The sequence below is a fragment of the Gracilinanus agilis genome, chromosome 3, assembly GCF_016433145.1.
Source record: "Gracilinanus agilis isolate LMUSP501 chromosome 3, AgileGrace, whole genome shotgun sequence".
NCBI classification, from domain to species: domain Eukaryota; kingdom Metazoa; phylum Chordata; class Mammalia; order Didelphimorphia; family Didelphidae; genus Gracilinanus; species Gracilinanus agilis.
Genome location: NC_058132.1, coordinates 5,012,164 through 5,025,304, shown reverse-complemented (window position 1 = coordinate 5,025,304; position 13,141 = coordinate 5,012,164). Strand labels below are relative to the sequence as shown.

Below are 13,141 nucleotides of genomic sequence, written 5' to 3'. Positions count from 1 at the left end.
ATTTATATATATATATATATATATATATATACATACATACATACATACATATACCTTAACATTTCATCCTATACAGTTTGTCCCTGTTCCCTCTAATTATACTTCTTCTATCTACCCTGTTGCCAATATCATCTTTTCTTATAGGGATATAAGTCAATTGAGCTTATTGGGTCCCTTAAAGAAAAGGTTTTTTGTTGTTGCTCTTTTGTTTTGTTTTCTCACTCACTCTCTTAATTACCTTATGGTGATTCTCTCTCGAGTTCTGTGTTTGAACAGCAAACTCTCTGATTAAGTCTGGTTTTTTCGTTATGAATGCTTGGAAGTATTCAATTTTGTTGAATGACCATACTTTCCCCTGCAAGAATATAATCAGTTTTGCTGGATAGTTAATTCTTGGTTGTAGACCTAGCTCTCTTGCTTTCCGGAATATTGTATTCCATGCCTTCCTGCCCTTCAATGTAGATGCAGCCAGATCCTGTGTTATCCTAACTGTGGCTCCTGGTATCTGAATGACTTCTTAGCAGCTTGTAATATTTTTTCCTTGGTCTGGTAGTTTTTCAATTTGGCTATAATATATTTGGAAGTTTTAGTTGTGGATTAAATATAGGAGGTGATCTGTAGATTCTTTCTATTTCCACTTTTCCCCCTTGTTTGAGAATGTCAGGACAGTTCTCTTGTATAATTTCCTGTAGGATTATGTCAAACTTTTCCTTTTGTCATGATGTTCAGGCAAAGCGATAATTCTTAAGTTGTCTCTTCAAGATCTGTTTTCCAGATCTGGGGTTTTGTCAATGAAGTGGTTCATATTTTCCTCAAATTTTTCAGTTTTTAAATTTTGTTTTATATATTCTTGCGGCCTTGTGAAGTCATTTGCTTCTAGTTGTTGAATTCTAATTTTTAAAGACTCAATTTCATCCCTGGCTTTTTGCTCACCCTTCTCCTTCTGAACTGCTTTTCTTTGTAGATCATCTTTCACCTTCTTTGCTTCATTTTTCAGTTGGTCAATTTGAGCTTTTAAAACATTATTTTCTTGTTTTAGATCATGTATTTCCTTTTCCCAATTGTCTTCAGCCTTTGTTGATTGTTTTCTGAGATCTTGAGTTATTTGAATTTTGAGTTCTTGAGTTAATTGAATTTTAAGTTCTTCCAAAGCCTGTGTCCATTTCAGTGAAGTTTCTATGTTTTTACTTGGTGTTCCTTTATCTTCTTCTGATCCATTTACTCTTTGTTCAATTTCTGGGTAGAAGCTGTCGATTATGGTTTCTTTTTTCTTTTTCTGTTATTTACTCATGTTTTTTCCTTCTTTCTCCCCTGTAATTGGCTGTAATCTTGATCCTCATATTTTTTATCTGTGGGTATGGGCTATTCAGCCCTGGGAAGGCTTGTTCTCTGTTTTGTTGATTAATTATGTTAGTGGAACCTGAGGTCAGATTTTCCCCAGCTGGTGGTAAAAGCTAAAGAAGTGAATTCGGCTACTTTCCTTGTAGTCTGTGAGGGAGGGGAGATGGAGTTTCCCTGCCCTCTGAAGGTTTCTTGTCTGCTATATTGATAGGATTAAGCCGGGGTATGGTTCATTTACAGGGCTCCAGAGTGCCCTGAGGTTAAACCTCAAGAGAAAGGGGGGGGGGCAGCACAAGATGGAGGATATGTTCACCCTCTCTGGGTTTCTCCCCCAGCAGCTTCCCTGCTGTCTGTGATCAAAGCCTTGAGTGTGGCACAGCTGTACCAGCAAGGCACTCCCTCCAACTTGTGCCCCAGCCTACCCACAGATTCCAGGATCTGCTGGAGACTCAGCACTAAGTGGAGGAGGGAATCTGGGATCTTCCTCCTTTCTTTCCCCTCCCACTAAAGAGTTCCAAGAATTCAAGATTTTTTTTTCTTTTTTTTTCCATTTACCTTTTAAGTTGGGTTCAGCTAGAGGATCCCCCAGCTCTGTTGTGTTGTTATATTTGGTTTTCTATTCCCTCGGAGCTCTTTGTCCTTAATTGGTGGTGAAGGGCTTTAGGGAGGTCTGGAGCCTTGCTGCTTCTACACCTCCATCTTCCCAAAATTCTGTGGCCAGATTTGAACTGAGACCTTCTTGACTGTAACCTCAGGTCTCTATCCACTGCCTTCTAACTGTCTCTCATTTTGTTATAATGAGAAACTCTGGAATCAGCCAATCCAGAAATGCACTACAACCAAATTTTCTAATTCCAAATTGGTTTCATTATCTAATCCCTTCTTCTCTCTCCAAAAATAAATGCTGTGGAAACTATTCTTCAGGAGTCCTTGTAAACATCCTGATTACATTCCTCTGTCATTGTCAGGAACAACGGACTTCCTGAGAATTGTGACCAATGAGGATTTTTTGAGTCACCCAATAGAAGAGGGAGAAACTCCCCAATTGAAAAGTACACAAGGTTTATATAAGTTTGGGGGAGTGAGATGCAGTTGGGCAATGGGACAAGAGCTAATACCTCAAAGTCCCTTTGTCTGGGGCTTTAGATTGATCCAGAACAATAACTCTTTTACTTAGCTTGTGCTTAGGAGTTTCTGCCAGAATGGAACTCAACAGGGTGGGGAGTGGGCAGTGTAAGTTTTAAAATTAATATTCAATGCCTCCGAAGTATGATATTTATAAGGATTTTATTAAAAGCGCAGGGGAAGAGTCCCAACTCACCCTTACCATGCTGCCTCCTCTCCAAAAAGCCCCATCACCACACCCACAACAACCATATCAGAAACCGCCCATGAAACCCACAACCAATAGGAAAAGGATTAAGGAATTATGGGTATGGTGAAAGGGAGTTTGGGTAATGTAGTTTTAAAGGGGTACAAGGTCTTTTCAACTTTACATCAGTGGGCAGAGGATTTGGCTGCTGTTCATTATGCATCCCACAGCAGGAAAACATGGCACATCCTATCCTGGGTTCCTTGCACTACAAATGCTATGGGGTGAAGACTCATGTGCTAACCCCATGGAGGGATTCTCTTATGGAGTGACTGGATTCATGTGCCTTTCCCTAAATATGTTTCTTTCCATCCTCCTCCCTAACTAATTCCCCATGCCCAGGGCTTGCAGTTTCCAGAGAAGATGTGATCTCTTATTTTGAGCAAAGGGAAGCTCCATGGATGCTAGAGGAAAAATACCTGAGAAACTGTTCTCTAGGTGAGTGAGGCATGTGAAGAGTGAATCAAACTATTTTTGTCTATTAATCAGCATAAAATAGTTAAGTACCTTAGCTCAGTACCTGACCAGTCACTAAGTATGAGAGTTCACAAGTTATTTGCTAGAGTGCTTAACAACTCCAGAGGCCACTGCTCCCACCCCTCAGAGCTAGGCAAATTAAAAGACCATGATTGGTTACTATAAAGGGGGGAAGGGACATGAAGGGACATGGAAAAAGGGCTATAAAAACTCCTGAACTTCCTGTCCAGTAGACTTCTCCTTTGGAGTTCTTTGGAGTCTCTGCTTCTTGGATCTTCTCCTTTGGAATTCTTTGGAGGATGGTTCCTTGGGGCTTTTCGACTTCGACTTGGAGCCTTGTGCCTTTGGATTGAAATTGCAGAGCAAAGCCTTTAAGGAGCTTCCAGCCAGAAGAACAAGAACTTAAGTGTAGAATAAGTTCAGATCAGAAAACACCCAAAGCATTGCAGTGAGTGGCCAATTTAGGGCTTTTTTATATAAAAGCTTGTGGTCAATGAGGGTTTCATAAGGGCCTCTCCTCTGCATGTCTAGTGACCTGGGTGTGCAAAGAGCCTGCTATCTGAGCTGCAAGAATAATGCAAAGTCAAGTAGTGTCTTGATCTCATGATTATAAAGTTCATGAGTTGCAATTACAGGGTAAACCAGGAATGGGACAACTCCTTAAGTGGAGAGACAACTAGTGAAAGTCTGTGCTTGCCTGTGAGCATGAATGGCCAACCTTCCTGGAAGTTTGGAAGTAATTCGATGTCAATTTGAGAAACTAAAAGAATGTGTTACACTCAGTCAGAAGCAGTCAGAGTTTGAGGTTGTCATGTACCCCAAAAGCATCATATTCCTGGCTAGGATCATTTGGAATCACTGCAGAAAAAAAAGTTTCTTTGAAATGCTTGTTACCCAAGAGGGAAAATATTGTTCCAACAAAATTGGGCCATTAATTCTTAAAGTGCTAATAACTAATTTTTAGCCCAAGTCCTTGGAGCATTACCACAAATCTGCAAGGGATTTGTGAACAACTAAATGGGAATGGCACAAAAGGACTAATAATGAAGCATGTATCTTATTTCCTTACAAAAGGATGATGAACTCAAGTTAATACATGAGGTATATTTTGAAACATGAAAAGTGCCATGTCTTTATTTAAATTATATTCAGGAGAAGGATTTTATTGTAGGGAAAAGAGGCACTCAAAGAAAGCAAAGGCTACTCTCAAGAAGTAGGGAAGAGAACAAAATCTTTCATGTCTTGTGTAAATGCAAAAAAAAACCAGTGTTGATTTTCTTTATTTGATCTGAAATCCTGCAACAACAAAAAAAAGTTCAAAAGCAATCATGAAGGAAATTATGTAATGCTTAAGGATGACCTAGATCATGAAATAATAGGAATATTTAGTATATATGCACACAGTGGTATCATACCTATGAAGAAAGGATTGAATGTATAAGCAATGAAAACGAAAGTAAAAAGGGAAAATTGAAAGTGAATTGTATACTACTATGGAGAGACCATGCGGAGTCTCAAGATTTGGTCTGAGCTGCTAGGATTTGGGTCAAGTCACTCAGCCAGCCATTCTGGGCTCACACTCTGAGACAAGAATATAATAATGCCAGTCTTGCCAAAATCTCTAAAAGCCAATGTAATGCTATGGGAGACTCTTTGTTAATTAAATTGGTCTTTAGATTTGAGATAATGGCATGTTCAAATGATGGATTGTACCCATTTAAATTATACTTGAGGAAAGAGGATATAAAGTAGTTCATGTTCTGACAGTGGAATAAAGGAAATATATATGTCTATATGTAGCTATGTATGTATGTTATACTTATTTATTTCTTTTAGAAGGAGAGATCAGTCCAGAAATGAAGATAACTCAAAAAGAAGTGAGCCTCTCTGTGGAAGAAATGGGCCAACAAAGATCTGTGAATGATGGTCCCAGTAGCTTAGCTTGGAGAGAATATGGTGTTGAATCTCAAAATTCATCCCTTATTGAACATCAAAGAATATGCACTGAGGAAAACTCTAATGAACGTAATCAGTGTGGAAAGACTTTTATGCACAGGGCCAGTCTTTTACATCCGAGAATCCACACTGCGGAGAAACCTTATGAATATAATCACCATGGAAAGAAATTCAGTCAGAGATCCAGTCTTACTGTACATCAGAGAATCTACACTGGGGAGAAACCTTATGAATGTAATTATTGTGGAAAGACATTCAGGCACAGCTCCATTCTTTCTGTACATCAAAGAATCCACACTGGAGAGAAACCATATGAATGCAATCAGTGTGGAAAGATATTCAGCCGGAGCTCCAATCTTGCTGTACATCAGAGAATCCACACTGGGGAGAAACCTTATGAATGCAATCATTGTGGAGAGACATTCAGTCAGAGCTCCAATCTTGCTGCACATCAGAGAATCCACACTGGGGAAAAACCTTATGAATGCAATCACTGTGGAGAGACATTCAGTCGGAGCTCGAGTCTTGCTGCACATCAGAGAATCCACAGTGGGGAGAAACCTTATGAGTGCAATCAGTGTGGAAAGACATTCAGTTGGAGCTCCAATCTTGCTGTACATCAGAGAATCCACACTGGGGAGAAACCTTATGAATGCAATCAGTGTGGAAAAACTTTCAGAGAGAGCTCCAATCTTGCTGTACATCAGAGAATCCATACTGGGGAGAAACCTTATGAATGCAATCAGTGCGGAAAGACATTCAGTTGGAGCTCCAGTCTTGCTTATCATCAGAGAATCCATACTGAGGAGAAACCTTATGAATGCAATCAGTGTGGACAGACATTCAGTCATAGCTCTAGTCTTGTATATCAGAGAATCCACACTGGGGAGAAACTTTATGAATGCAAGTGTTAACAGAGTTTTTAGTGATTTCTCCCTTTTTTCAATTTAAGAGGCAAAGGAACAATAAGATTTCTTAGTAAGAGACCCACTGCTGTGTAGTTTGCCATTTGGTGACAGTTAGAAGGTTCTGGCCTAGTGTGATTGGTAAGTTGCAGTGTTGTGTGGAGATGCAAAGCATGGAATCCCTGCAAAGGTATAGGGATAGCCTCACCCAGAATTCCAGGGGACCCCCCCTGGAGAACTTTGGGTGAGGGGCAGTTGAGAAGGGTTGGAGTCAGTTAATTTAGTGGGAGTGGATGTGAGCAGACACTCTGCTTGCTACTCCTGACTTGAGGGTTCACCTGAGGTGGCCATTGTAGCATAAGCCAGTGGTTTCTACTCATAGGGTTAGCCTGTTTGTTATTACTATTCTTCATTAATATAATTATATAATTACTTAGGAATTAGAGAGTAAGGATATTTATCAATAGCAAGAGAGCCAGTTTTAGTTAAGTGCTTCATCCCCTCCAGTGAGGAGGGGGAAGGGCGGCATCAATTTAACAGTTCAGGGTCACCTTTCCTTTATTCAAATACCTTCATTAACTTCTTTAGTTTTCCTCGTTATTACTTAATATAACCTTTACCTTCAAATCTGTGCCTGATAATTATTTGGGAAGACACTCACAAATCAGTCTGTACATTTAGTTTGAATCCTGTTGGCTGCCAGTTTAAGAAGATCTCCTCTGTCCTCAACTGTTAGATAACTAATTTCTATATATTCATCATACTGACTTGTGAAGAATATAAATTTAAGAAAAGGAACATCAATTGGGGTTTCAGCCATAACTGAAACTTACCAGAAGAATCTTATTCCTGTCTTCATTACCAACTGAAGCAGAAGCAGTTAGAGGGGGAGGGGTTTGAGAGCCAGGAGTGTCTAGCCCCCTCCTTTTCCTCACTGAAGCCTGTCAATCTCTGGTCTTGACTTAAAGCTCTATTTGGCCCTGACACATTTATCTGATTCTCCAAACTATCTGTTATTATCATCATAAGTTTTGGCCAGCCAGCCTAGGATTTGTACTATAGGACCTAGTGGAGAAGAGATAAGATGGCCAACCTGTTACATAGAGCAATTGTTACCTTGGGGTGCTCTGCTGTTTTAATTTATGGGATTTGGCAAACCTGTGCTACATTTTGGTTTGTCACTGTTCCCCAATTTTTTAGGTCAATAATAGAATTTTATGACACTTATCTGTGGCTAACAATTTCAGTTGGAGAGGCATTGGCTTATGTACCAACAGGCATAGCCATGACTGTCACTGGCTATGGGGCCCTAATGGTTTTAAGAAAGATACTGGCTTTTACCTTTGGAAACACTGAAGTAACTGACCCGGCTATGTAAAAGATGTTGGAGTATATGAAAACACTAATAGAAATTAACAAACAAATAAGGGAAGGGAAAGAACTTGATGCTAGGACAATTATGCAGCTGGAAATTATAGAAAGCATGGTCACAACTAAGAAAGGGGGTGAAAAACAACAAGAGATTAAAAAGGACAACCCAGAAAAGCAAGAAGTTGCAGGGACAGAGGCAGCTCCTGTAACAATACTTCCTATTACAGACAGAACAATAGTACAACCGGATGCTGGGATTATACATGTTAAAGGCTATAAACCATTTACTGGAGGGGATCTAGAGATTTTAAAAAGGAGGTTCCCCCAGTTCTTTGTAAATCCACATAAGGTGATAAAAGAATTCAAACTGGCAGTCAGGCTGTATAATCCTAATTTTGAAGATGTGGAACTCCTTTTAACAGAGCTATTTACCCGAAGTGAAAAAGCTAAATTTCTTGCAGAAACAAGGAACAATCCCAACCTAGCATCATGGCCCGAGTAACATCAAAATCTAGAGCTGTCATCTCATGCAAACATGACATATCTTAGGAGATGCAGGGAGAACTTGGCAGAGGCGATGAGACTCCATGCCAAACGATCAAATGCATGGGGCTCATTTGAAAAGTTAAAGCAGGGGGAGGAGGAACATCCAAGCTTATACCTAGACAGACTGCTGGAAGCTGGAGAAACTATCCTAGGGTTTAGGGACATGACTGCTAAAGAGAACATTCAGCATATCAGGAGGCAATTTGTGAAAGGGAGTCAAAATTACATTCAAACATATTTTAGACTGCATTGCCCACAATGGGAGACCATGCCCATTGAGGAATTGAGAAAGACAGCAGCTTATGTCCATGACTCAAAGGATAGTGACTCTAAAACATCTAGAAACTCTGAAAAAGATCGGGAGATTGCTGAGCTTAAAAAGCAATTGAGGGAAGCTCAGAAGGCCAGGGAGGTGGAAGAAATAAAAAATATGGCTTTGATGTCCACCAATCAGGAGCCAAAGCAGGCCTAGACAATCTAGTGGCAGGGCTAACAACAAAATTAAGAGATGTTTCCTTTGTTCAAAAATTGGCCACATGGTAAGGGATTGTAGATATAAGTCCCAGATTAACTTTGGAACCAGGAATAATAACAATAACAACAGGAGGAATACATACTACAATTCCAGATACAATAATAACACCAACAATAATAACAACAGGAACAACAATAATAGATACAGTGATAAGGTTAAGGCCAGATGTTGTGACCATGACTGTGCCAAGTTTAGTAGGTCCCCAAGCTTGTCAAAAATGGAAGAATACCTGTCACAAGGTGCTAGACCTCGTACATTATCAACCGAGGAAGCAGCCTTAGAGAAAGCAGTTGTTGCAAGAAAAGAGGAAGGCAGTGATAATGATGTAGCAAAGGAATGTGAGAAGAACAAAATGGGTGCAGAAGATATGAATTATTGGTTGGAGGAGGTAACACAAAGTTACAAAGATATGTCTGAGGAGGAGTTGCAAATGGAGGAGGATATAATAGAAATTAAGGAGAGAATTTATGAGAAAGGAAACAGTGATATGGGGTACACTGACAGAAAACCAGGCACATCTGCACAAGTTCTTGATAAAAGCTTGAAGAGGGTAGCATTCTTTGATTCTCACTATGGGGGGACAGAACCATTCTGTAGTAAGATTGTGGATCATTTACATGTACAGCAAAGCCAAACAGCAAGGGCAATGAACATAGACAGCTGTTCTAATGGGGATCTCTTAGAAATGGACAGTGTCAATAAGGGAGATGGGCTTCTGCAGACCATTGAGAAGGAAAGTGCTGAATTCTCAGACACAGGCACTATCTCTTCTCTATCACCAACTAGGGAAGTTGGAAGGGAAAGTGAAAACTCTAGTAGCTACAATACTAGAGGAATTTTAAAGCTAAATCCTGGAGCTAGAGAATTTGTACCAAGCCTACTTCAGAGTCAAGTGCAGGATGATGTAGCACACTTTCAAGCCTGTGATACTCCAAAGAGAGCTGCCTTTGGAGTAGCTTCTGAGTTAATGCATTTAAAGGAATTCAGTTCCATAAATGTCAGTAGCCAAGAGAGGAACATAATGGCATCAATAGGGACAAAGGAAGAATCTACAACACTGACTTTGTTTCCTATGCAAAATACATCTAGAGTTAAGTTTCCTGTTACTGACATGGAGTCTAGAGAGCAAATACAAGAAGAAAGCATAGATTTACAGGATTGGGATGTAGTCATGAACCAAAAGCACATTCCCAATTCTGTAGAATTTCCTTTAATGTAGAGGAATACCTCTCCTGAATGTAACTTTGCTAAAGTCCAGCAAAGCATGTTCAGTGAAGAGAGGGACACTCTACCTTACTCATGGTCTAGGAAAACTGAGATACATTTTGACACTGATAGGCCCATGAACAGTCCAGGGATGCCAATTCAGGCATTGGCAGTCCAGCAAGCCATTTTTGAAGGAGACTTACCATCATTACACTCACAGAATCCTGAGCCAGCACAGACAGAAGTCCTAGAACAAGATCAATGGGATTTAGGGGGCATTGAGATAGAAACACCTTTGGTACCTGTTGATCAGACAGCTAAAGACAGGGAACCTTTGGTTATGGTGACAATAGGAGATCAAATCTATCCTGCTCTTATTGATACTGGAGCAACCCGATCTGTGTTGACATCAGAACCAGAAAATTGTGCACTAATGGGGTCTGTGAGAGTAAAAGGAGCCACTGGGCAAATGGAGTTGGTGCCCAAGCTAAGATCTAAGATGGTGAAAATAAGCCCAATGACTTTAGATCATTCTTTTTTGTTGATACCCGGTTGTCCATCCAATCTCCTGGGGAGAGATGTTCTTTGTAAATTAGGTGCCACTATCCAGTGTGATAGGTCAGGACAGATATTCCTACACTTATCCAAACAGTCACTCAAGCACCATCCCTTGCTATTCCTAGGGCAAGGGGAGGGTGATGAGGAAGAACAACACATAGGGAGTATCTTTGAAATACCGGAAGATATCCCAGAGGAAGTTTGGGCTAAGCATTCAACCGATGTGGGAATTTTGAAATCTGTCGCCCCAGTTAAGATCAAGGTGAAAGAGGGTACTCCACCTAGAATCCCTCAGTATAAGTTGAGCAAAGAGGCCACAGAGGGTATCAGACCCATTATCCAAAGTCTCCTAGAACAAGGCATTTTGGTCTACACTATTTCCGAGTACAGCACACCAATTTTACCCATTAAGAAACTGAAGAAAGATCCAAATGGCAAGACACAATGGCGTTTTGTGCAGGACCTAAGAGCAGTGAATAATTTTGTTAAGAAAGGACATGCAGTGGTACCTAGCCCGGCAAATATCATCGCCAAGATTCCAAGTAATGCGGCCTGGTTCACGGTCGTGGACCTGTGCTGTGCATATTTTATTGTACCTCTGCATGAGTCCAGTCAGAAGATTTTTGCATTTTCCTGGGACGGAAAACAACTCTGCTGGACGCGAATTCCACAGGGATTCGCAGAAAGCGTGAATATCTTTTGTCAAATCCTGCAAAGAGATCTTGAAACCATCATATTCACTGAGAGCAAGCCAGTACATTATGTGGATGACCTTTTGCTAATGTCACCAAGTGCTCGAGTCTGTCAAAGGGACAGCAAATATCTGTTGCAAGAGCTATGCAAAAGGGGACACAAAATTTCCAAAAGTAAGATTCAGTGGGTGTTACCATGCATAGAATACCTCGGCTTCATGTTGGAAAAGGGTATAAGACGGATTTCCCAAAAGAGAGTTGCACATATACAAAAGCTGTGCATGCCTGAGACCAAGAAGCAGCTCTGTGCAATATTAGATATCATGGGTTACTGTAGGCAGTGGATACCTGGTTATAGTCTGATCTCAAAACCTCTAACAGACTTGACTAGGAACACTGTCTCAGAACCTTTAAAATTGACACGGGAGCACAAGCATGCTATAGAAAAACTGAAAACAGCGGTGTTGACCAGTCCTGCACTTGGAATCCCTGACCATGCAAAATGGTTTCACCTGTTTGTGCATGAGGACAAGGGAATATCCAGTGCAGTGTTGATGCAAACTCTTGGGGATCAGTTCAGACCAACAGCCTATTATAGCTCCCAGTTAGATGTTGTGGCTAGGGGGATGCCACCATGTATGAGAGCAATTGCAGCTGCAGCCTTAATGGTTAAAAAATCTTCAGATCTGGTTTTGGGATGTAGGATTATGCTGTACTCTCCTCATCAAATAGATACCATCTTGAAAAACAACAACCTGCAAGCGTTTACTTCCCAACGCTTATCCCATTATCAAATTGTGTTGCTGGGCAATGAGAACCTAACTTTCCATCGTTGTAAGGAGATCAACCCAGCTACACTAATGCCAGACTTACCTTAGAAGGGGAACCCATCCATAACTGTGCAGAAACCTTGGACATGGTTCAAAAGACGAGAGATGAATTACAGGTTCCGGGTTAAGATGGCGGCAGAGTAAGAAGCAGCTCTTAACCTCTCCTGACCAAAACACACAAAACTCCTCAAGGGGACATAAAAACAAGTCCAGATGAACGGAGCAACCCCACAACAGGGCGCAGCATGGAAGGTACGTGGAATCGAGGCATTTCCATGCTATAAAGAGGTGAAACAGCTCTCACTAAATCGCGGGCTGAGCAACCACCCCACCCCCACCCCCTCCACACACAACACCTATAGTGCCGAAGCCAGCTAAAAAGAAATAGAGCAAGTTTGGGGCACCCATCGAGTCATTGGCAGCTCCGGGGCCTGTTCCTGAGAGCAGCAAGATTTAGGACCCCAAAAAGCTAACGAACGCACACAAAATTTGAGTGCGGGAGCAGGGTGCCAAGAGCGGACGCAGGGCGCAGAGCGCAGGCTCAGGGCGCAGAGCGTGGGCTCAGAGCACAGGCACGGGTGGAGGCGTGGGTGGACACAGACACAGCCACAAGCTAAAGCTCTGAAACCCTGAGTGGGGAACCAGTGCAGATGGGTATACGCCTGTAGAAGCAGCGCCCTGAGACTTGTAAAGAAACCTCCAGCAGATGATCAAGCAAGGGGGTCCACCAGGGGGCTTGACCACGTACAGACCCTGAGCACGAGGATAAACCTGAGAAGCTGCTGGGCTAATGATGGCTACCCAGTCTCAGGAAGTTCAGAAGAGAAAGATTAACAACAAGAAAAAGAAGACTTTAACACTCGACAACTTTTACACAGAGAAAATCCAGACAACCGAGCAAACAGAGGAGGAGAACAAACAAGCATCCGGACCCTCCTCAAATAAGGAAAACTCCTCACAAGCTATGGAAGAGTTCAAAACTGAGATTTTGAGGAAAATGGAAGAGATCTGGCAAGAAAATAACTGTTTAAAAGGTAGAATCTTGCAATTGGAAAGTGAGGCTCAGAAACCAAATGAACTGATAAGCAAATTGAACACCAGAAATGACCAGGTTGAAAAGGAATACCAGAAGATTATGGCCGAAAACCAGAAGATTATAGCCGAAAATTAAAAGATCATAGCCGAAAACCGAAAGATTATAGCTGAAAATCAATCCCTAAAGGCCAGAATTGAGCAAGTAGAAGCTAATGATCTCTCAAGACAACAAGAACAAATAAAACAAAGTCAAAAGACTGAAAAAATAGAAGGAAACATGAAATATCTCAATGAGAGAGTGACAGACCAAGAAAACC

At 41.2% G+C, this 13,141-nt stretch overlaps 1 protein-coding gene across 1 annotated transcript in view; it reads left to right on the top strand.

Moving 5' to 3' along the window:
* LOC123239471 (zinc finger protein 658B-like) overlaps positions 1–13,141 on the top strand; it is a 120,903-nt gene that overhangs the window by 81,695 nt on the left and 26,067 nt on the right. Inside the window, exons 9-10 of the mRNA XM_044666748.1 lie at positions 5,326–5,895; positions 10,680–10,840. Of these exons, the coding sequence (XP_044522683.1) occupies positions 5,326–5,895; positions 10,680–10,840 (731 nt within the window). The remainder of the gene's footprint in view (positions 1–5,325; positions 5,896–10,679; positions 10,841–13,141) is intronic.